This window comes from Ixodes scapularis, unplaced genomic scaffold (assembly GCF_016920785.2).
Source record: "Ixodes scapularis isolate PalLabHiFi unplaced genomic scaffold, ASM1692078v2 PGA_scaffold10__122_contigs__length_95168666, whole genome shotgun sequence".
NCBI classification, from domain to species: domain Eukaryota; kingdom Metazoa; phylum Arthropoda; class Arachnida; order Ixodida; family Ixodidae; genus Ixodes; species Ixodes scapularis.
The window spans coordinates 48,492,691-48,515,792 of NW_024609836.1; the positions used below are offsets into that span (position 1 = coordinate 48,492,691).

At 43.4% G+C, this 23,102-nt stretch overlaps 1 protein-coding gene across 3 annotated transcripts in view; it reads left to right on the forward strand.

The window, feature by feature from the left end:
* The first annotated feature begins 597 nt into the window (after positions 1-597).
* LOC120843104 (zinc finger protein 525-like) overlaps positions 598-23,102 on the forward strand; it is a 36,262-nt gene continuing 13,757 nt past the window's right edge. For 2 of the 3 annotated variants that reach the window (XR_006077257.1, XM_040214335.3), the window contains exon 1: positions 8,777-9,236. Coding sequence is in view for 2 of the 3 variants with exons in the window: in XM_040214335.3 (XP_040070269.1) it covers positions 9,209-9,236 (28 nt within the window). In the remaining variant the exon portion in view is untranslated. Of the gene's footprint in view, positions 777-8,776; positions 9,237-23,102 lie in introns of those variants that run through there. The other variant, XM_040214334.3, reaches the window with a different exon arrangement.

Here is a 23,102-nt window from a genome sequence, read left to right on the forward strand (position 1 = left end):
CGCAGGTAGGTCACTTCCTCGATTTTTAGTTCGTGCACTCACCGCCTGGTGCCGTCGGTATGTGGAAAAGGGTCCATTCGGCCGCCGCGAAGCGGCGTGTATAGGTAAGTCAGGTGAGTTAACATTTTTTTAATGAGCCGGCGCAGACTCCCGCCGTGAGGCGGCGAGAGCGCAGCGGGGGGCTTGGGTTAACACGCGCAAAGTAGAAAACCCTTTTTTAAATAGCGTCCCCTTTTTGATAAACGGCATTTCTCTAGACTGAGGCTCTGCTTTCTTTAAGCTGTGCTTCGATAAAACGTGCTTCGACAAAATGGCGTTCTATCAACCGTAGTAAACCCAACTTTGCCCCCTGACATTTGCTCAGAGAAGCATTTGCGGTTCCGTGTGGCGCGAACTCCTCCTTTAAATGTTTCCGCCTGAAAACACTTCTTTTTTTTATTTTAGTTTGCCGGGACAGATTATTTATAAAATAGACCGGCGTCATACTGGGGTCTGCGTATAAGACGCATTTTTGTGAACGTTGCAGAAGAGAGGGGGGGGGGGGGGGGGCGGGGAGGGAGATTTCACTTGGCTAAACCAAAAAGAAGAGGAGGAAGAGTATGAACAAAATTAGTAGGGCCTACCATTTTTATAGTTTCGGTTCGGAACTCTAAACCGCGGGGACAGAGACACCCCATCGCTATCGTTGTCAACAAGAAAATATGGCGGCGGTAGCGGCAGTAGAACGGGCCGATTAAAGTTATTAAAGTGCACAAGTGCGTTGTTTGCCAGTCAAGGTAAGTCCTTGATTTTTTTTTTCAAGTTTTTTTGGGACTTGGAAATGTTAATAAGTGCCTAAAGACTTCGTTGTTTGACTCAGTGTTTCCCTATGACGTCAGTAAGAACTCGGTCACGTTTCGGTAACGAAGCTATGCTCGTGTTTATGTTTACGGATGAAACCGGACGAGTAAAGGTATACGCACTACGTTCACCTCTACCGGAAATAACGCACTACGCGGAAAGCTCATGCCATTTGGATCACCCTTTTCGGACGGCGCGTGTATAACTGGTGAGCGCTGCGCGTTCATCAGAACGGGAGCCACTTCGCGCTGCCATACCGCGAAACGGCCAAACCGTAAGCCAAAGCTGCTCGCCGAAGGCCTTCGGAACGCTCGGAACCGGTAGGATCCCCCAGTCCATACGACCGCAGCGCCGCCGCGTACATCCGGGACCTTTCTACGCTCGCCGCTCGTAGGTGCTTGATCCCATTTACACCTTTCTAGTATGTGCCGCCTTTTGCACCGCTTGGTGGTGGGTATGTCGACGAGTCATTTTTTGGCCGTGTTCTAAAATTTACTCGATCTTACTCCAGGGTAAGGGTTTTGTACCCTTGGCATTCTAAAACCAACGTTATTAGATTAGCTCAGTTACGGAACTGCTCATAGGCGCCGCATGCACGAACAGTACCCCCCTCACTCACCACGACTCACCAAGCGCAGAGCCGTTTATACTGAGAGAGTTTGGCCGATGGGCGGAGCTTGTTGGCCGCTAGAACCAGCGGATTTCGCGATAACACAATATGGCGTTACTTCTTTGTCTTGTTCATTCCTGTGAAATCGCGTAGAGTTCCTATGAGTCAGATCCACAATATGGCGGACGGAAGTAGTCATCCCCCGGTTGTCAGACTACGCTGCTGTGGTTGTCAGACTGCCAAAATCTCCTTAAGAAGGCCAAACTCTCTCAGTATAAACGGCTCTGACCAAGCGTCGCTTGACGCGCCGCCAGACGGCTGCTTTGGTAACTGAATCAGGATACGTACATTTCAACGTTACTAGAAACCTAAAAACCAACGGAAAAAAACTCTTTGTAGTAACTTTTATTGGGGTTTAGTACAAAATGAGGGGCACGGGGTGTTTTCTAAAATCTTTAGATTGCAAGGTTTTGCAGTACAATTAATAGTGTTTTCATACAACCATGACTCAGCAGCCATTTCAGGTAGCACGTCCCGACCTACGCTCATCTTAACTTCAGGGCAATTTCGCGGCGCGCCCGCTGGGATCACAGATCACGGGCGTGGCATCCCTGTGACCTCTTTCCATTGTATCTGTTTCGGCTCCCAAGTGGACGATTGAAGCCAAAATGGTTGTTACGTGCAGTTCCTTGAGTGACCGCTGTGGGATAAATGGCGGCGTTGTGATCGCCATTTGGCGCTTCAGCCGGGCTCTTGGAAACGAATAGTTATGATACGAAAATGTAGATGGCACTTCGATCGACGCTTGGCGGGTTGGGGTGAGTGAGGGGGGGTAGCCCCCTCCACGGGAGTTCCACAACTGAGGTAATTTAATAACGTTGTCTAAAACCTACCCGCGTCAAGCGTTTTAGAACGCAGCTCTTAGGCGCCCGTACCCGGCTTGAGCGGCGTCGCCGTCGGCGTAACCGCGCGGTGCATTATGGGTAAATTTCCCCGCTAAATCTAGCGGAAAAATTTCCCCGCTATATCTAGCGGAAAAATTTCCCCGCTATATCTAGCGGAAAAATTTCCCCGCTAAATCTAGCGGAAAAATTTCCCCGCTAAATCTAGCGGAAAAATTTTCCCGCTAAATCTAGCGGGGAAATTTCGGTCCCGTGACCTACGTGACCCCTCCCCCGAGGTCACGTGACCTCGGGGGGGGGGGGGGGGGGGGGCACGTGACCCCCTCCATGTGTGCGCCCCCTCCCCCGAGGTCACGTGACCCCATCAAGGTCACGTGCCCTCGGGGGGGGGGGGTCACTTGTGACCCTCTCCCCTATGTCACGTGACCCCCCCCCCCCCCCCCCCCCCCCGAGAAACCGTGGCCCTCAGTACTCTTCCCTCCTCCTCCTCAAGAGCTGTGCTCCAATTCGGCGTTACAGGGGGTGGTAAACGGCTTTCACTTTTTTATAGCACCATAAAATATTATCATTTTAAACTTTATTTTTTATTTTAAATTATACATTATCTGTACAGCTCATTGGTTACTTTTTTAATTCATTATATTCAACCGGACGCTCGCGTAAAATATCGCGGACGATGGGACGTTATAACTTGAGAAATAATTTTTTTCAATCAGTGCTGTCATGTGATACGGTACGCCGAAGTAACTCGGATCCATTTGGGTAAGATTTGGAACACAGCCGTTGTTTCCGTATTTTCTAAACTGCGTTTGTTTCTTTTCTGATCTAAAATACTAAACAAAAACTACTTGCCACTTTTATTTAGTATTTCAACTAAAAAGAAGCTTTTAGCGGCTTTGACCAGTAGTAAGCCCAGGACCAAAGATGTCACATATTGCGCGCTTTCGGCACCGCGGGTCGCGCCTGTAGGTAGAGGATGTTTCGGCCTCGTCTGGTTAAAAAAAAAAGGATTGTCCGGTCAAATTTTGTATTCGAGACAGCAATTGAATATCATTGTTATTGCCTCGAGACGCAATGTATGTGCAATATCTGAATTTTATATGCCTCTCTGCATGAGTAATTGAATTTATGCTGCTCCAATCGCACTCTAGCGTAAACGCTGCTTTCGGTGGCAGCATTGGAGCTCTGACGTCATACAACACAAAGCGAGTATTTCTGTCTCGTCGTTTACCTGTGAGTGAACGCCTCAGCGTGCTTCGTTTTTGTTGTTGTGCTCGACTTCTTTTGGGTTGGGTCTCATAAAAAAAAACAGAATGCGGGATGGCCAAACAAACATGCTTTTCGTGCAAAGCTCGTCAAATTATGAGGCGCTGGAGAAATGCAGCATTCTGCGTTAAGTCCTTATTTCAAACTCTTTTTGTTCGCTTCTGCCTATTGAAAAGCATGCGGGAAGAGCCTTAGAACGCACCTGGTATCGCTGTGCCGCAGCGTTCTTCTGCAACATAAAGTTTGTCTGCTTTCCTCGCCGTCACCATGGCAATGAATGCCGAATGAATAGAAGCACGCACGGTACCGCCGCGTGAAGCCAGCAACAGCTGACGCCATTTTACAAACGCCGTCTGCTAGCCAAAGCCAAACGCGGTTTGTCAGGTCAACTGCCTCCGCCGGTGCGCCGCGCTAACGAGCCTTACATGAAAAGCATGTTTGTTTGGCCATCCCGCGTCCTGTTTTTTTTATCCGTAACATGGGTCTAAAGTTTCAAACTGCCGATTTTTGTTGCGCGGTTGGATGCCACAACCACCGGGCAGCACATGCGAGCCAAGACATGACGTTCAACACTTTTCCGCGAGATGTGCAGTGACGAGCAAAAAGGATCGTCGCCATGCGTAGGGACTCGGTTCCCGTCAAGACCGAGATCCCGCTTATGCAGCAATCATTTCACAGAAGAGAGCTACGAGCTAAACTCTAAGCGGACAGAAGGCTCATAAGCTGAGGTGTGATGCTGTGCCAACGATATTAAACTACGTCCACTCTTCGCCCAAATCGGATCAATCAATTTGTTTATGCAGTGAAACCGAAACCAACAGCTAGACCACCTGGAACTGATACCAGAAGTTGTATTTAGCACGCGTGCAGCCAAATTCTGTTTGACCTGCATGTGCAAATAGAGCGTGGCTACGATTCACTAAGCTCGTCCAAGTCAAGTGACGACATGCATTTGAACGATTCGCCGGTTGCCTTCGACCCGCGGTCATCGCCTCTGAAAGAAAGACCCGGAGCCTCATCACCGATCCAGTGGATTCGCCGATATGTGTACCCAGATACCGCTTCGTGTACCTAGTTCCCGCTTCAGAGGCAAAATCTGCATCCTTTGCTTTGCGAGCGCTACTAATTTGATCGGTGGCCGTCGCAGTTGTGTTCGTGCGAAACAGCATACGTTTGCTCGAAGCTTATGACTGTTTTCGAGTAATATCCTGCTAAAAGGCGTGACTTTTTTTGCGCATGCTTGGGAACTGCAATAAAAGAACCATATTTCAATACTGTACAACCTAGGACAGTGGTTCTCAACCATCCACGTTTCGCGGACCCCTTGTGGATCGGCAAAGATGATGGAGGACCCCGTTTGTGGTGAGAGGAAAGGAAAGGTATAGGTTAAATATAATAATGATTTAATAAATGGATATAACTAAGGGCTAGTGTGAAGCAGACTTATTGACGTTGACACGAAAAAACTCGCCCGAAAATGGAAACATTTATTTTCGACCTGAGAAAAAAAAAGACAACTTTTATTGCCAGGCTTGACTGATGAGGCAGGGCTTTGCGGACCCTTAGAAGGCCTTCGTGGACCCCCATTTGAGAACCACTGGCCTAGGAGACTATAATTCGAAACAAAATACAAGACATCCATCGACCAATGCATATTATCTCGACCATCCAACAAACCTTTGCGTTTTGTGACGTTTTGCAGCAGCTACGGATGTCAGCCATTGGCATTGGCGAAATTCGGGGTGCAGTTTTGTACATAAGCTCACGAAAGGTTTAGTTATTAACGGGAGATCATATATCAAAATAAAAATGTTGTTTGTCTACACGAAGGCTCCCTCAACATACCGTGCAAAAACGTAAGTACTTCCGGTTTCGTTTGGACAATCCCTTTAAAATATGATGCAGTAATATTTAGTTACTCTCTCCGTGCCCGCTGGCTTGCCCGAATTCCAGGAGACGTGGAAACCACAAAAAAGGTAGCTGCTTAAATAAATTACAGGGCCCCTTTAACGTGGTGTTCTATGCACCAAATAAGCTGGCCGGGCTCTGCAGAAAAGTTAATTCAGATGTTAAAGATAAGGTTGGGTGTTTTAAAAAACACCAAAATCAATTCGTGGTGTGTGGAGAGACTGGTCTATTGCATTCCTTTTTCTTGCAGCCGTCGTTATGTCGGTCAAACAGAAAGATGCGTCAACGATCGACTCGGAGAACACCGAAATAGAGCTGTTAAAGTTGTGTCGGGTCACCTTGGGGTGCTCTGCAGAGATTGGGGTTGCATCCCAGTCTTCGACAAATGCCAAGTGGTTTTTAAAAATGAAGACTGAGTCACGCGTGAAATTATAGAAGCTCGTGACATCGCAAGACTGGGAACCGATTCTGTTAGCGCCCCGTTGCTCGTGCTTTCAGATAAAGAGTTGCAGTACTTGGAGCTAGGAGGGCAAACCAGTGACGGTGTTGTATTGAACTCATAATGTGCATTTTTTGTGTTTTTCCTTGATTTATTTGATGTAGCATGTTTGTTATTTATACTGGATGCTAACACAAATAAATCTTGAGTTGGGAGTCAGCTCTGTGTCCTGTCAGTTATGTTCTAATTTGTCCTCGTCTTTGCGCTGTTCTGTTTTTATTTATGTAATGAAGTTGTCTTCATGTAAAGTTTCAATATTTATTTTTAAAAGTTGTAACCCCCTTTGTCCCTGCCCCCCGCTTCACCCCAAGTCACACGAATGTCATTCGTTGTAAACGGCATTCAAATTGCCCGTGTGGCACGGGTCTAAAGTTGCAGGATAGTCTCAGTTTTGGTTTTATCGTATTTCTACAATTAAAAATCATTTAAAAATCATTTCATTTAAATCATAAAAAAAAAAATTTTAAATCATTTAATATGTTTTAGGGAAATTTATTTGCTGCCTTAGGCTGCGTTTGCACTCTTTCTGAAACTACATTTAGTTGAAAACGTTCAAATTGACGCTGGAGCTACCCTTTAATTTGATGACAAGCATCGTGCTATGGCTCACTGTGACTGACGTTGCTCCGAAGGTTATGGATTTTTTTTCTGAAAGTTATTGATTTAGTTTTATGGTTTTTGCAGCATTCCTTCAGCTTGCCAAGAGATTTTTGAGCCACTGGTCTTTAACTCGGTTAAAAGGGGGTAGGTAGCAGAGTGTGTTAACTCGCCACATGCCGGAGCATGTGGAACAAAAGCAATTACATTGGGGAACCTAGAGATCGTGGGTTCTATTACTGCCCTTGCCTGTTTCGATGTTGATGAGCAACGTACCGGCGCGCGATTGCATATCACTACTGCATGATGCATGTCAAACCCCAGGCTTCGCGGCAAGACGGCATTTGACGAAATCAAGCCACAGTTTGCATACAGCGGTTTGAACTGCAGGATGTCTTGAAATGTTGTGCCCGTTTCCACTGTAAATGGACAGTTTGGCCAGTGTGGAGCATTAATGGCAACCTGTTGTCTTTAGCATGCACAGTAGCTTGAGTGTCTTAAACCTTGAGAAAGGGGACTTGAGGGAAAGACAACATAAATCTTCACACTCAGCTTTTTGTTCCTAGGTTCATCTCGTGTTGTCGTTTCAGTTTCCACTAAGAATTTGCCATGTCAAGTGGTAATCTGTTTTCAAATTACGTCATTGACATTTCAGGTTTACGTATTGAAATGACAAGTGTCAACTTGGTACACAAAGGAAGCATGGAAATAAAAAAAATAACTCCTTTCTTCAATGACGGAACAATGGCTATTGGGTAGAAATAGAGCAACGGGCTTGTTTGTTAACTCTATCCAAAGATGTGTGCAGAATAAATATTGTCACAAATAAATATAGGAGATGAATGTGAAGGTACCAGAATCTCACGTTGGCGAGGGAAGAGCAACAGTCCCGAAGCAGCGCATTACACTGTCTTTTATGCACATATGTCAAAATATCTTTCGAACCAGAACACGACGACTGCCAAAAGTTGGGTAGAGTTTTCTAGTGGAGTACAGATTATAAGAGAAAGAAGTGGGTCAAAAACATTTGAATCCTGTTCCTCTGCTAGCAACCGCGTGCGTTGTGAGCTCTGGCACGCATGCAGCAATATAACTGAATTGCGTTCCTCTTCCTTTGTTTTTCCGGAGGGGTGGTCAGCAGCCCTCCTGCATTTTTTGTAACATTTATTACAAGATTCCACACCAATACAATGCTAGTTTGTTTCGAATTGGGCAGTTGCAGGGGATAACTGGGTTGTGCAGTGCGAGTTTTGAGTCTATGTGCCCTAAGCTGCTGTGCACTATCCCACCTGGCTGCTGATTGGACAGCATTCAATGGAACAGCTTTGTTCAAGCAGCATTTGATTGAGCCTGAATTCCCCTCAACAGCATTAAAGTGGCGTTGCTTACTGCCTTTCAAAGGCAGATGGATCACTGGGCTCTTTGATGTCGATTTGAAGGGTTTCACCAAATCTAGTACATGAAAAAAATACTGCTGTTTTGTTTGTGTAAATGCTGTCATTAAATTTTCTATTTGATGTAGCACCTAGTTTTACAACAATACTTTTAATACATAAAGTAATTTATACTTGCATAGAATTTGTCTCAAAGGGGCCATGAAACGACTTTTCCACTTTTTACTTAGCTTTCCTCAACTCTCAAATCGCACAGTGTACCAAGCAGTTCAAAAAAGGGAAAGGAAAAACTCGCCTCTTGCTCGGACCCTCGTTTGTGTACCCGGACATCGCCATTTTCCCCCTAGAAGATTAGCCCGTCGCTTAAAGTTCAGACGAAAGTTCCTTTCCCCACCTCGTTCAGCCCTAATCTGGCACTACTGTGGAAGCTACGTGCTCGTTGGGTCAGCCACACTTCTATTTTTTGCCACATGATCACACTCCGTTGCACATACTCACGCGCAGAGAATGAGGTCAGGTGATGAAAGGGAGGTGGTTGATTGGTCCGGCAAGTGCATAGCCTCCATTGCACTGTCAGCTTAGGGTAGAAGGGAATATAGTGAGGTCGGGTGTCGTTTGACGTGCTTTGGGTACCGCGGATGTTTCACAGTGACAAGGCAGAGACCTTTCGAAGTGGAGGAACTACAAAATACTCCGCTATGTTTTCAAATGTTCATACCAAAAATCAGGCTTTTGACTTTCTACCTTCTTTCTTTTGGCCCACTAAACAATATATTATTCGTAAAATCCCAATCTAAATTCCTTTATCCCAGCTTAAAATTCGTTTCATGGCCCTTTAACTGATCAACTTTTTACCATACTGGCGATGTAGCAGAAAAAAGAAATATGTTTCATAATACCTTCCAACTTTTACGTCAGATAGTGCGAGCTGGCACCCATTACTAGACACGCAGGTATTCCGTTTCCTAATTCGTTTGTCACTGTGTTCATGAAATTGCAAAATCCTGGGTGTGCCTTGTGTGTTATCCTCGTTGCTGTCTGGTTAGCTTGATGCAGTTGGAGGCTGCACTTGCTTTGTTTCTAATTACTGTCATTGCTTTTTGTGTTTATTCGTAGGCATCTCAGCTGTTCCCGTATGTCCCTCGTTACCTTTTGAGCATCTTCAGGAACCTGACTGCGGGCAGCAATTCGTATGGAACTCGTGCAGCCTTCAGGTCATAGTAAGTTGTTCTTTTCAACTTTTTCATGAACAGAAGACAGTGGTAGGTGTTCAAGCCACAACCTTCTCTATACTCAGGACCTTGTCACCTGAGCTCTCCCTAAGGGAGATCCTGCTGCTGGCTTAGTTTGTGCACCTCTCATTAGGCAACTTTAAAACTCTGACCTCCTAAAGTAACTGCATAAGCTCTGCTTTCAGAGTCAAAGTGTTACATTCTTTTTTCTTTCGCTGCCAACTCTGTATTGGTGAAAAAGCGGTCACGTGCGCCGTGCTTTGACCAACCTTTATGGGGAAAAGCGACCTTGCAGGTACAGAGTTTTCGGCGGAGCATGTCCCTCGCTTTGCATTTGCAAAATGTACATCTTTCCTTGACCATTAAACATTATGGCTATGTTCCAAATCTTACCCGAGTAACCTGTCTCCTACGTCAGAGCATAATACCATGTGACATCGAGACTGATTGATCCGCAACTTGATTTTGGAATGGCCGGGATTATCACCTCCACGCAGATTGGCTTTTGCTTTGGGCTACGACAAGGAGAAAACATAACAGCAATGGCGGAAAATAGCATACGATTGCTTTTAATCATGGAGGAAGCACTTGAAGCGACAATAGGTTGTTTTCGTATGACGTCAATCCGCCATTTTGTTGTTAGTTTATTTTTTCAAACAAATTCACTAATATGAAGGATTACACCACAACCTGTCGAGGAGATGTCAGCGTGGTAAGACTTGTAATCTTCTCTGCTCTCTGCATTTAAGGGGTCATGGAAATCCTCGGAATGCTTGCCTTCTGCAAGCGCTAAATAGCTCGAAACAACAAAATTGGGGACAAAATTACGTCAGTGAAAACTCCCTATAATATAAACTGCTGTGAAGGTTTTCTTTGACCGTTACAACGTGTTTTTAGAGGTGGCTCTACTGGCTCCACTTGGTCAACTTCCTTTTTGGACTGTATATTAAGATAAAGTTTACTTGCTACTCCTTTCAATTAGACATCAAACATTTGTTTTTTTTATTAATCAGCATGCTGACTTTAATTCTGCTTCATACGCTCTCAACATACACATTCCACGCATCGTAAGTTACATTGATCACGTTTTGTGTAAATATAGAATCTACTTTCACATGGTCTAGCGGTACTCAACAGTGGTATATGTAACTTAATTACCTTAATATTGACACACAAAAAAAAATATTGCAGTGAGAAGTTTTGTACTAAACAACATTTTCTTGGGGTGGGAGAGAGGGTGGGGTTGTTGACTGGTCATATACATGAAATCTTCAAAGCATTCAGTGCCATTACACAGATTCTGGAGAAAAAAATGACTTCTACATCATTTACTCCGTTCAAACAGCTTCAGCCTTGAACGTAAAAGAATATGGAGTTCACTTCAACGCCGAAGAGGAGGATGCAAGCTCCTGTTTACGCTCGCACTTAATGAGAACAACAGATATGCCTTCCAACGGAAGGTGCATCGTCTAGATGTGGTGCACAATCCATTTGTGAGTTGAAAACAGCAAATCACAATGATTACATATAAATGGCTGCACCTCGTTCCCTGCCATTCCTGAACGTCTGCCACCAAAGCCAACGAAACAGAGAGCTTCGACGGCTGTGAGTGCAGAAGGCAGACGACGAGCACACGGCAAACATGATGTGACGTCTTTACTCATGTTACCCACCGATCGGAGGAGGGTAGCGTGAGTAATTACTCCGGAGTAAACAACCCGCTTCGGGAACGCAAGTTCTGACGTCATTGAGTAAGTGCGAGTAAGTTTTGAAACGCCACGGTACAAACCCTTCACTCCGCATTCGGATTGTTTAAAGTTTGGAACACAGCCTATGTGTAGCTAATGAGTACAATATAAATGCATTGTTTATAATGCCAGCAATGATTTAAAACATTTGTTTCCAAATTCTGGGAAGCACACGACACAGAAAACAAGTGCATTGCTGCCATCTGCGGCGTTTGCCGAGCGATACGCAATATGCGACCGGCACATCTAGGCACCTCGGACCAGACAACAACATGCAGCTACGGCTTGGGAAAGGATGACATTTTTGTAGGCCGCTGCGTTCTACTGAGGGCATAGACTGCAGGGAAACGGGAACCAAATGACAGAAGGACGCGTGCGCACGTTGTGTCGCTGCACTATTCTTTCTGCCTTGCACTCCGCAGCACCCTGCATCTAGCCAGCCGTGCCTCCGTGTCTTCTGCCAAAATGAAGTTCGCTTTTCCACAGTTCAGCCTTGGATCAAACAGGGCCGCCCTCGTAGCACCATTGCGATGCTCTGCTCCAAAAGTAGAGCGTGCACAGTTACTCTAGGTCCCCCTGATAACTGTGGGTGCATAGCAGCAGACCACTTTCTCTTATTAAACAAGATAAATGCCAGTATGTATGGTATTCTATAGTTACACAGAATTCCATACATTCTGATTGGATTCCGAGTTAGAAATTGTTGCGTTTCTTATATTGTTTTAATTCCACAAGCTGCTGTTCTTTGATTGTTGCTTGTCACGGCACTACAATTCACCGAGAACCGGAGCGGCAAGGCCTCCTTTTTCTCAGTGGCCCATGTTGTACCAAGGTTGCTATACAGCGGAATCCCGTTAACATGATTTTCATAGGAACCAAGGAAAAAAAAGTATTACCCGAAAATTGTAACTTTTATTATACGGAGTTTTAATGGCGCCATCTATCCTAGGTCCACAAAACCGTCAGCTCTATTTGCTACCGCGAACAGCCGGAATGGGAGGGTGACAGAGCCGGACGGGTATGGCCGGACTTGGATGAGATTTCTCTCCTCTCACCATATTGTTCGCACTGCGCCCGCCAGCATGTGGTCAAGTGGTCGCGAGCGAAGGAGTTCCCGCTGCTCACTGATGGCTCTAGAGGGAGAGCTTCACCGGGACCTCATGCGACCCCCATTGACGTCACAGTGCATGTGACTCGGAAGATGGTGAAGGAGTTGAGAGGTGCCGAAAACCTCAATCTTTGTCCATTTTTAAAATAAAAACTAAGACATGCAGGCAAAAGCGTTTTTTGTTCTTTACTTCAGAAAGGTCGAGACACCAATTTCCAAATTATTTAAGCAAAGCACTGAAACTGTTGCACAGCTCCTTTAAAAAAAAGAATATATCTACGGCAGCATTTTACTTGCATCCAACATGACCAAGAAAACCCATAAATAAGTTTTTCCTCACCTGTCGATCGTATCCATACTTCTTGCAATATTCGTTACGAAAACTTTTGAACACAAACTCCAAGAAGTCTCTCTGTCGAAAGAGAGGTCTATCGATAATGGACCAGTGTCATCGTTGACTAGTTGCCACACGTCATCCAAACCGTTGCAAGACTTGTTCCGTGAATCCACGTAAATGCCGTAGTATCAAGCGAACACGCAAAAAAGCTACCCGAGACTGCGGTGACAACAGAAAAACGACGGGAAGAAGGAAACAAGTCTCAGAAGAATCACACACGAGAGCAGTTGTGACAAGAGGCTTAACTTTGTCGATATATCTCTCGCTCGTATGCGCTCCCTGCGGCGATGACTGGATTTTTTTTCGGTTTCCTTCCCTTTTGAAACGTCTCAGCGTTCCTTTTGAGACAGTCAGCAGCTCACACACGACAGAAAATTTACCAGAATCGGAGCTCGTGTATGAGGAAAGAAAATGTCGCACCGGGCTGTTTTATTCGAAAAGTGCGGGGAGCTGCAAGACTGCACATAGTCCCATGGTTACGGGGATAATCATAAATATAAATTTGGTACTTTCAACCTTGGTGAGGCATTGTATATTGCGTTTATATTATATGTAATGAATTGTACAAGACTGCACTTTTAAAAGATATATTAAAGTCGAATAAACGCGCACGAACACTACCGCGCTGCTTGACAAGAAACATTTTTTTCACGTCAATACCAGATATTTTTTCACGTAGTAGCACCATTGCCTTCGACATTGTGACATAACCACTGGGAGCGCTACGGCCTTTTTTCTAGGAGATATTGGGAGAGGGAGCACGGAGCACCCTCTCCCCACTTCCTCTGCAAAAGATATTTTTTACAGCAAAGCTGTGTACCTCTACCAGCCAAGGAAATTTTCGTGTCGTTGGCGTTGTAAACCAAAAACTCCCGGCGAACAATTGAAGGTAAAACAGCATATCTCCTTTGAAATCAGGCATACACCATACAGCTCAGTATCCGTTTCAATAATAATAATAAAAAAAAAAACACAAAACAAGCATCAAAACCACATGATGGATGATAAGGTGCGTGTGAACAATAGAAACAGCCTCCCACACATTCCGGTAAAGATTAGGTTTGCAGCTGCTTCGAAAGGGGTTGACGTCGTATGAAGCCCTCGTGTGAAGTGCAAAACGCATCATGGATGATAACGGCGCCTGCAAACAATGCGACGCACATTTTTTTCTCCCCGCGTGTGTTCGCATACAACATACAGCACAACATTCGTTTCACTAAAGAATAAGCACAAAACAAGCATCGTAACCATATAATGAATGATAAGGAGCTCCTGAAAACAATGCGAAGCACGTAGCGCTCACCGCATACGTTTCCGGTGAAGATTACTGCTGCCCAAGCTGCCGCGGCGACGGCAGCTTGCGACGTGGGGAGTGACGTCACTAGCCTTTCATATATAAAAGAAGAACCCGCCTATACCCCGTTTCAACTTACGTCTGGACACAGCAGGTGCATTCGAGCTATCTTAGCCAATCCCGTTCTGTGGACGTGGCCCGTGATACTCTTTTCGCACGTCGCTGTGCCCCCTCTCTAAGGTCACGTGACACTCACATGGCCTCCGATTGGCTCCGATGACTCGTAACATCCGCTGCGCTTAAACATAATATGAAACGGAGTATAGCAACTGATTTTATTGTTGCTGCAGCACCGCAATAAATAGGCCACGCATAGTTGGGACTCCCAAGGAGAAGCGTGTATACTTGGAGCGGCAAAAGGAAAAGAAATGGCAATACGACCAGCGGCGACGTGCTGCGACGGGCGGCGGGATTTTGTATAATGCAGTAGACAATCTTTGCAGGTGATACCACAGCTTCGCTGACCAACCACCTTCACAGAGTGGATTGGAGCACCAATTTTTTTTTTCTTCCGGGCAATCGGTGCAGTTGCCTGGAAAAAAAAAAAAAGCCAGCGTGCTCTGCAAGCTGGCTTTTTTCCAATGCGGCCGCTCGCGTTGGGGGAAAGCTAGTTTGCAGAGCAAAATGGCGCTCTTGGCAGTTGGATGTATCGTTAGCGGCTGCTATTTTTGTTCGATGTAACCATAGTTTTTGCTATATATTATCTCCGTAACATAACTGTGCACGAAAATTGTTCGATATAAGGGATAATTCTATGTAAAGGGGTTTGATATAGTCGGGTTTGACTGTATCGTGAATAAAATAGAAAAACTAGAACATGTATACTGGCTTCTTATGACCCACATGTGTTGATAATAACCGAAACATGGCTTCGTCCAAAATAAATAGTTCCAAGATAGTACCACCTTCAAATTCAGTTATACATAAGGACCTTTGATCAAGGGGAGGGGGAGGGGCAATACTAATTGAGAAAGGAATTCAACACATTGTTTTTTTATGAACTTACAGATATACAGTCCGTCGGGTGCGAAGAAAGTCTCGGTTCGACTTAATTTTTGATAGGCGCCGTTTACCATAAACTAAATGCTGCCATCGATGTTCTAGAGGCAATGCATGATTTCATATTAAAACACGCAAATAACCGTACCAAATTAGTTATTGCAGGTGACTTCAACTTGCCAAAAATAAATTGGTGCAAAGAGACGTTAAATAATAGTCATGATCAACGCGTCGAACTTCTTATGAGCACTGCATTCAGCGCCATCATGGAACAGGCTGTGACAGAAGCCACTAGAATGAATGAGAAGGGGGGATCAATACTCAACCTAATATTTCTTAACACCACTGATTTTAAATACAGTGTATCCATTCATGAAAGAATCTCGGATCATAAATTAGTCTTTCTGTCTTGTTTGGTACCCTATCGTAATGATGAACATGATGTTAAAGGGTAACTGCAAAGAAAAAAAAGTGTTTTTTTAAACAGCCTTATTGGGACAAGCATGTCACAACACAATTTTTCCGCGAAAAACAAAATTTTTCACAGCTGTATTTATTGCGCGGGACTGATATTAGTTTGCGGCTATTTCGTCCGTTTCAAATCGCGCGCCAGAAAGTTGGTATTACACGTCACGGAGTGGCGGCTATACGTCACGGAGTGACATATTCCAGCCACTCCGCGCGCGTCGAAAGAGCGGGAGTTTCAAATGTGAAGAGGTTGTGACTCCGACTAAATTACGTCCTGTGGCGTAAATATTGCTAAGAAAGATTTGTTTTTTCGCGGAAGCTTTGTTTAGTGACATGCTTGTCCCAATAATGCTGTTTAAAAAAACACTTTTTTTTCTTTGCAGTTACCCTTTAACAAGGTTGTTTTTAAGAATTATTTGGATAGTGAGGACGAGTCAGTAATAGATTATCTCGAGAGGTGAATTTGCGAAACACAGGGACATCAATGAGTTGTGGAACAGTTTCCAAGACAATAATAGTGTATTCCAAGGGCAACTTTAACCAACGAAGACTGAAAACAGAAAAGGCAAAACCCAAAGATAACTTGAGATATTATTCATATCAAACATAAACTAAAAAACGTAAATGCAAAAGAACAAAAAACAACCGCATCTCCATGTGGTGAATGATGTTGATTGGGGCGAAGCTCTTGTGGTGCTTGTCTGCGTAGACGCTGAGCCGCAGCATGCCGAGCCTTTTGTTCAGTTTCATCCATGTCAGGCTGCGGTCAAATGCTCAAATGCGTATATAACCACGTTCCATACCACACATTCTCTTTCTGACATGGATAAAAACGAATGAAAGGCTCGGCATGCTGCGGCTCAGCATCTACGCAGACAAGCACCACCAGAGCTTCGCCCCAATCAACATGATTCACCACGTGGAGATGCGGTTGTTTTTTTCCCCTACACGAGCACGGGAGCATGTGCCCACGTGCTTGTGAGCATGAACACCCGACGCCAGACATACGGACATGGCTAGCCCCTAAGGAGCTTCGCCCCTAAAATATCATTGAAGTGGTAGAGCTAGTGGAACACTTAAAGACAAAGTTGAAAGAAGCAAGAGAAAAATATTCTGAAACTTTTCTCAGTTTTATGAAAAATGAACCGCTATAGTTCAGGTGTTGTTTGTCTTGTAAAAAGAGAAAATAATGCATATTAATTGCGGGGACGCTACACTTACAGATAAAGTTGACATAGCAAATGCTTTTAATGCATATTTTCAGTTGAATTTCACCGTGGAAAAAAATACGGTACTCTCTCAGGAAATAACTTTGAACGTCGAATCACATATGCCAGAACTTAGCGTGAGCGAACAAGGTATTCTGTCACTGCTATTAAATCTTGATACTAAAAAAGCACTAGGGGCAGATAAGATAAGTAACTGCTTTCTGAAAAGATATGCAGAATTGGCCGCAAAATATTTAGTCATCATGTGTAGTGTATCTCTTCTGCAATGTCAAGTGCCAACAGACTGGCTGAAAACTGAGAACAGGCCACATTTAAACAACTACCTAGCTATTTTGCTTACCCCGGCATGTGCTGTAAACTATTGGAACACATATTAAGTGAACACATCATGACTTAGTGGAAGGGAATAACCTATTTTTTTGTAATCAACATGGGTTTGGAGCTGGTGTTTCTGCAGTCTCACAGCTGAGTGAGATAGTGCATGATTTTGCAGAAGGAATTAACAATAGAGGTCAAATGAATGCTATTTTGATTTATTTATCAAAGGCCTTTGATAGAGCGCCTCACATTAAGTTAATTCAGAAACTTCACGCTACCCGTTACCCGTATTGGCACAAACTTGTATCCTGGATAAGGGCCTATCTGAGTGCGCGCATGCAGTTTTTGGAAATCGGTGGAAAATGTTCAAGCCCTTGATGTATATTCTGGTGTGCCACAGGGCTCAGTGCTCTTGCCCTTGTTGTTTCTCATCTATGTTAATGACATAGGCAATGATTGTCACCTATCCACGAAGGTCAGACTCTAGGCAGACGACTGCATTTCATACTATAATATAACCAACCAGAACGATCAGGAAAATCTAAATTCGTCATTAAATGCTGTATCACAGTGGCGCCTGGAATGGGGAATGAATATTAATTAGCAGAAGTCTTTAGCAATGTCCATAACCCACAAAAAAGAAGTTCTGGAATTTCTGGATGAGATTTGTTCCACCCCCCTAATAAAGACAGACCAAGTTAAATACCTAGGAGTTCAAATAACACGGTTCTTAAAATGGGATATACATGTTAATTATATGTGTAATATTGCTTGCCGAAAGTTGGGCTCCCTGAGGACACAGTTAAGAAATACAACATTAGAATGCAAGATATCTGCCTATAAGTCATTAATTTGGCCTACATTAGAATAAGCTATCTTACGGTACAGATAAAATTCAAAACTGGGGCATACTGTTTATTTTTCAAAAGATAGGTATGCATAGAGTTTGTTCAATTTGCTTAAGCAATCAAAATTGCAAAGTCTAGGAGTTAGACGGATTATTGCGCGCTGAAAGGTCATACATCAACTTTATCATGGTCACCTTAAGATGAGCGCTGATCATTACCTGAAAAACCACAGTCATTTAAATCGAACTGACCACAGTAAGATCGGACCATACATCAGCAATAATGACATGTTCAAGTATTCATTCTTCGTTCATAGCATTAAAGATTGGAACTTATTCCCACAGAAATTAATCGCAATTCGCGAAGCACAGTCGTTCCTGAATAGCTTGACTAAGCACTTTCAGACACAATCATTGATTTTACATGTAAGATATCTTAAAACTCTTTTTTTACTGTATCAGCATTTGTTAAATGCAATCTGATAAAAGTATGTGTTTCTGTACAGTACCTTTGTCAAATAAGATGAAAACTGTTTAATTTCTGTGTCATTGCTTGATTGAAATTTATATAATGCCATAATAATATACTATGTTCTCCGTTATGTATTTATGTATTATGTCAAATATAGTGTAACTTGCCAGGGCCTGAAAAAGCCTGCAGCTTTCATATAAATAAATAAATAAATATATGTTGCCTTTTCAGAATAGGTGAGCACACAAAGATGCCCGAACTTAGAAATCGACATGCCATTCGGCCCCGTGGATATCGCTAAGGAGTTAATTAAAGCCAACAAGGGGCATACATGGGTAAATTACTTTCAAAATGTAATTTAATTACAATTACTTAGGTCCCAAAGTAGTTTAACTACAATTTCAATTACTACTACGTGAAAGTAGTTCATTGCAATTACAAATTACTTTTTAAAAGTAATGCAATTACTTTACAATTACTTATTTCTGAGAGTTACCCCCACCTTGGGCCATATAACTGTAAACGAGTTATATGGCCGCTGTATAATTGTCACGCATTGTACTTTCCTTTTATGAAATTTGTTAAATGGATTATAGAACTTAATAGTTTGAAGTAATGAACTCCTGCATTCTTATATTCCCAAAAAATAAAAAATAAATGGCGACGAAATTCACAGGTGCGAGGTGAATCTCCTTAGAGCTTATGCAAATGGTATCCAAGTCAAACCAACAAAAAATAAACTTAAAAATAACACAAGGAAACAAATATGCGGCAGTACTGGTATCATAAAACTCGCGTAAAAATGGCTAATAAGAGAAACTTGTAAACGACGTCAAACATTTAAAGAATATGACAACTTCCAAAAACATTTCAGCTACGATGATTCGCTGCCTCTCCCTGTCTGTGGACTTGTAACATGCCGAATGTGGGTAACTGTAGCACGCGAACTGTGGTCGCTTCCACAAAACTAAAGTCAGAATAGCAGCAATTGTCAGGGATTCTGGGTTAATTCAGTGCACGGTAACACCCAAAAAGCTCCTGAGATAGATAATAAATTTAGGATCGTCATGTAGCTAATCATTAGGATTGCAATGATTGCATCGATGCTATGCGTCTCATAAAGAAGACCGATTTGAATTTAGCATGACAAGAACAACCTCGAAAAAATAATGATACACTGTAAATGACTTCATTTTCGCGAATTTTGCGAATCGCCTACAATTCACGAAAAATAAGTCCCGCGAGCTATTCCGGTAAAATGTAAACACATTGGAATCTATATTGCGACCCCACCGCGTCGCGAAAATTAGAATCCGCGAAGGCGGATTCTAACTGCGGCCTCTTGGAACTGCGGCCTCTTGGATGCCTCGATTTCATGAGTTACTTGAGCATGTTTCAGCTGGAAGATATAGACGAGCCATCATTATTATTTTTTTATAACTGTAAGTATTATTGAAAGTGACAAAAAAAGTTGCCTACCAGCAAAAGTTTCCGCAAATTGGAGGTCGCCTTTCGGTTTGTTGAATTTGTTTTCAGAGACGGTGCGGAGAGTTTGCACCTAACGATTATACTTTCTACATTGTTGCTAATCTGTTTAAAGAATTTTTCGTAACAAGGCCCCGGCATGCAGCCTTTCCTTTTCCCTTGTAGATAAGACTGTTGCAGGTTCTCAATGCAAAGCAGCACTGCGCGCCTCGGGACGGTTCCACAGGCCAGGACGAGAGGACAACGCGTGGAGGGTCACGTTAGAGGTGTAAAAACAAAGTGCAAGCCAAGCCCTCTATAAATAAAGAAAAGAAAGAAGCCTTCAACGACAACAAATGTCTAAACAAGCTCCCTACAGTCTAAAGCCGCGGTTTGTAAGTTTTGGAATCTCGTCCAATCAGGCTGACAAACGGTTGAAAGGGTTAGGTAGAGCAGACACTAAATAATTAAGATTTATACGAAAAGGTAGGCGAGGATTGGGAGAAGGAAGAGCAGTGTAGCAACAACAGTTGGAAGTAAGGCAGGGTGAGTCGTGTTAATGAGACCTGCTGCTTCTTTGCTTCTTCGCCTCGATGTAAGAGTCGTACGACTTACTGTTAGAGGTACCAACATACGAGATAGAGGAGAAGGACGTGAAAAACTTATAAAGAAAAGAGAATAATTTCATGAACAAAAAATTCCCCAAACTTGACTGAAATGTGTAAGCGAATACGCTAGCGGCGAAGACGCGTAAGGAGAACCTCGAACCTCCCCGCCTCGACCGGATGATGTGGTCGGAGCCAACCAGCTCTACTTCGACCCCCGATGCCCCCCTGCGGGAATGAGAAATAAGAAAGACCCCTAGAAACAGAAGCAACAAAAAGCGAACGAGGGGAAGAGTCAGATTCAACTACGACAGGAACGAAAACGGACGCGAGTGTAGCCCTCATTTATCAAATTATTTTTCAAATTCTTCATTAAATCGTTTTACAGTCTACAAAATCCTTCATTCCGTTCTATCCCAGCCTCTCTTTCCCATTCCTCTTTTCCCTTTTTTGAGCAGGTTGGGAGACACACTCTCCCCTGTCGCTTTGGCTGTACTGTCGTCTCCGTGGCCAGGGGGAAAAGCGCCGCCAAATCTTGCAAAAGTAATTGTAATTGTGCCTGAAATTTAGCAATTACTGACGCTAGAAAGTAATTAAATTACAATTACAATTCTTTTTAGTTAAAAGTAATTATTACAATTACAAATTACCAGGAAAAGTAATTAAATTACAGTAATTCAATTACTGTAATTGAATTACTACCCAAGTATGACAAGGGGCAGACGTGCCCGCAGACACACACGCACATAACCACAAGACAACAGAAGCTACAAAAACAATTAATGTACAAACGCTTTACAAACATTATGGCAGTCAGAATAAAACACAACTGTAAACAGAAGAGGCACTTTGGGGGCTCCATGCCAAACCAAAAGAAAAATTGATTAAGAATAAAAAGCAAGTTTGCAGATGGCACAATAGACCCTTTCAGAAATTCAGTGCCATCTGGTGGTTCGTAAAGCAGTTTAGGTTTTGCCCTATCAATGGCGGAAATGAACTTGTATCGGCACCGTCACTTTCGCAAGTCGACGGCACGCGAGGAATTGTTCAGTGTGAGTTCTTTCTCGATCACTTTCAGGTCGATGGTGACCAAGAACGTGCATTCAGAACAAAGCTCCAACCCACTGAGATGCCTCGAGAAAATTCTATAGACGCTTTACACACGCGCCAGATTGAGCCGCCATAGCCGCCCTTCTCTTGTCTTACCGAGATGCCGAGCCACTGAAGCAAGCGTTGACGGGTCTTCACAAGGGCCTATGCTGGGCACAAGTACACAGTAGCATCTAAAATGGCAATAACCTTTCCTGCTGTAGCAATGATTAAGTGAAGCGAACGGAATAAGAGGGAACAAAAACTGAAGGTCATTTATGGGGGCGCCCATGCACAGCTGCTGTAAAGCGTCTATACACCAAAGTGCTTTAAAGCCGATTGTGTGCCACAACAGATTGACTGAATCTGAGCAATTAGAAATAAACGCTTACGTAGCTCTTGTGTTCCAGCCCTACTTCGCTTCGTACTGACCCCCGAACGTACAGGCCTCGCAATATCCGCTTAGGAGCATCTTCAACGTCTTCCTTTATCAGTCACTAGAAGGCCGCCATTCGTATGGCACAGATGCCGTTCCACAGATGATGATAGTGATCAAAGTGGCCAGACTGAATTTCGGAAAGGGTCTATTCACCTTAGCAAACATAACCGACGGCGACGATAACCATTGCAAAACTTGTTCAAAGAAAATTACATATTAAAAACACGGTGTCTAGCGACCGGGAAAAACCGAATTCTCAGGGATATTGTTAAAAAGCGAGCCCAGTCAGAGAAAATGAGCCGGAAATGCCATTGAGTACCCTCAGCAAAGACTTGAGGACTTAGGGGCACAAAAATAGGCAATAAATTCTGCTTAGAGTGGAGCGCCGGCTCTGCTCACCCAATGTAGTGTGTGCTACCCGATGCAAAGGGAACAGCTGACAAATCCAGTCAACATGGAGTGCCTAAGTAGTGTGTCGTTAAGGGTTAGTGATTCTAAAGTGGTAACACTTTTAGGAAGTTGGTTACTTTGCTTATTGTGTTTGGAGAGAAGGATGCTTTTGACAAAAGTTCTACATAATGGTCCAATGATCGTTTGATTGTGTGTTTCTTGTAGGCCTTGCTGGGTTAAATGGCAGTCACAGATTGTCATGCACTCTAATAAAAAGGAACTTAAGACAATTTTATTGTCATGACACTATATTATGCAGTCCTGACAAGGCATATAATTCTGAATGTATGCAGCTAAGGTAATTTTGTTATTTTGAATCATTCGTGAATGAATTTTTCATATAAGTAAACTTAGCATATATATGTTAGAAAGATGTATCAGTTAAACATTTTAGCATTTATTTGATACTATCAAACTTCTTGTAATCACTTCGGAACAAATTTTACTGCACAAAGAGTGAACCCCTGCCTGCCGCTTGAATCTCTTTTATTTTTGCTTGTAAAACTTTCAGTTCGAAAAAAAGGGTGAGAATCAAACAAAATAAAACGTCCAATAAATCCACAAAATCTTTTTAGCCTAATAGATGCATAGCTAGTTCAGGTATGTTTGTTGTGTTTAGTCCACTTTGACACAAATCTCACACCTTGAAGAAAAAATGCCGGGTACCCCTTTAAAGGTGTGCATTGGTGTGGTCTCTGTAGAAGTAAGCAAACATGATGCTCCATTCCAGTCCTTGCTTCTGTTATTGGAACCTTTGAGTTTGCAAAGGTACCTGAAACTCACTTTCCACAAATGAAAGTATTGTCATCAGTACTAAAAAACTAGTCATTAAAAATACATTTGTCTGAGCGCAACACAGATTACCAC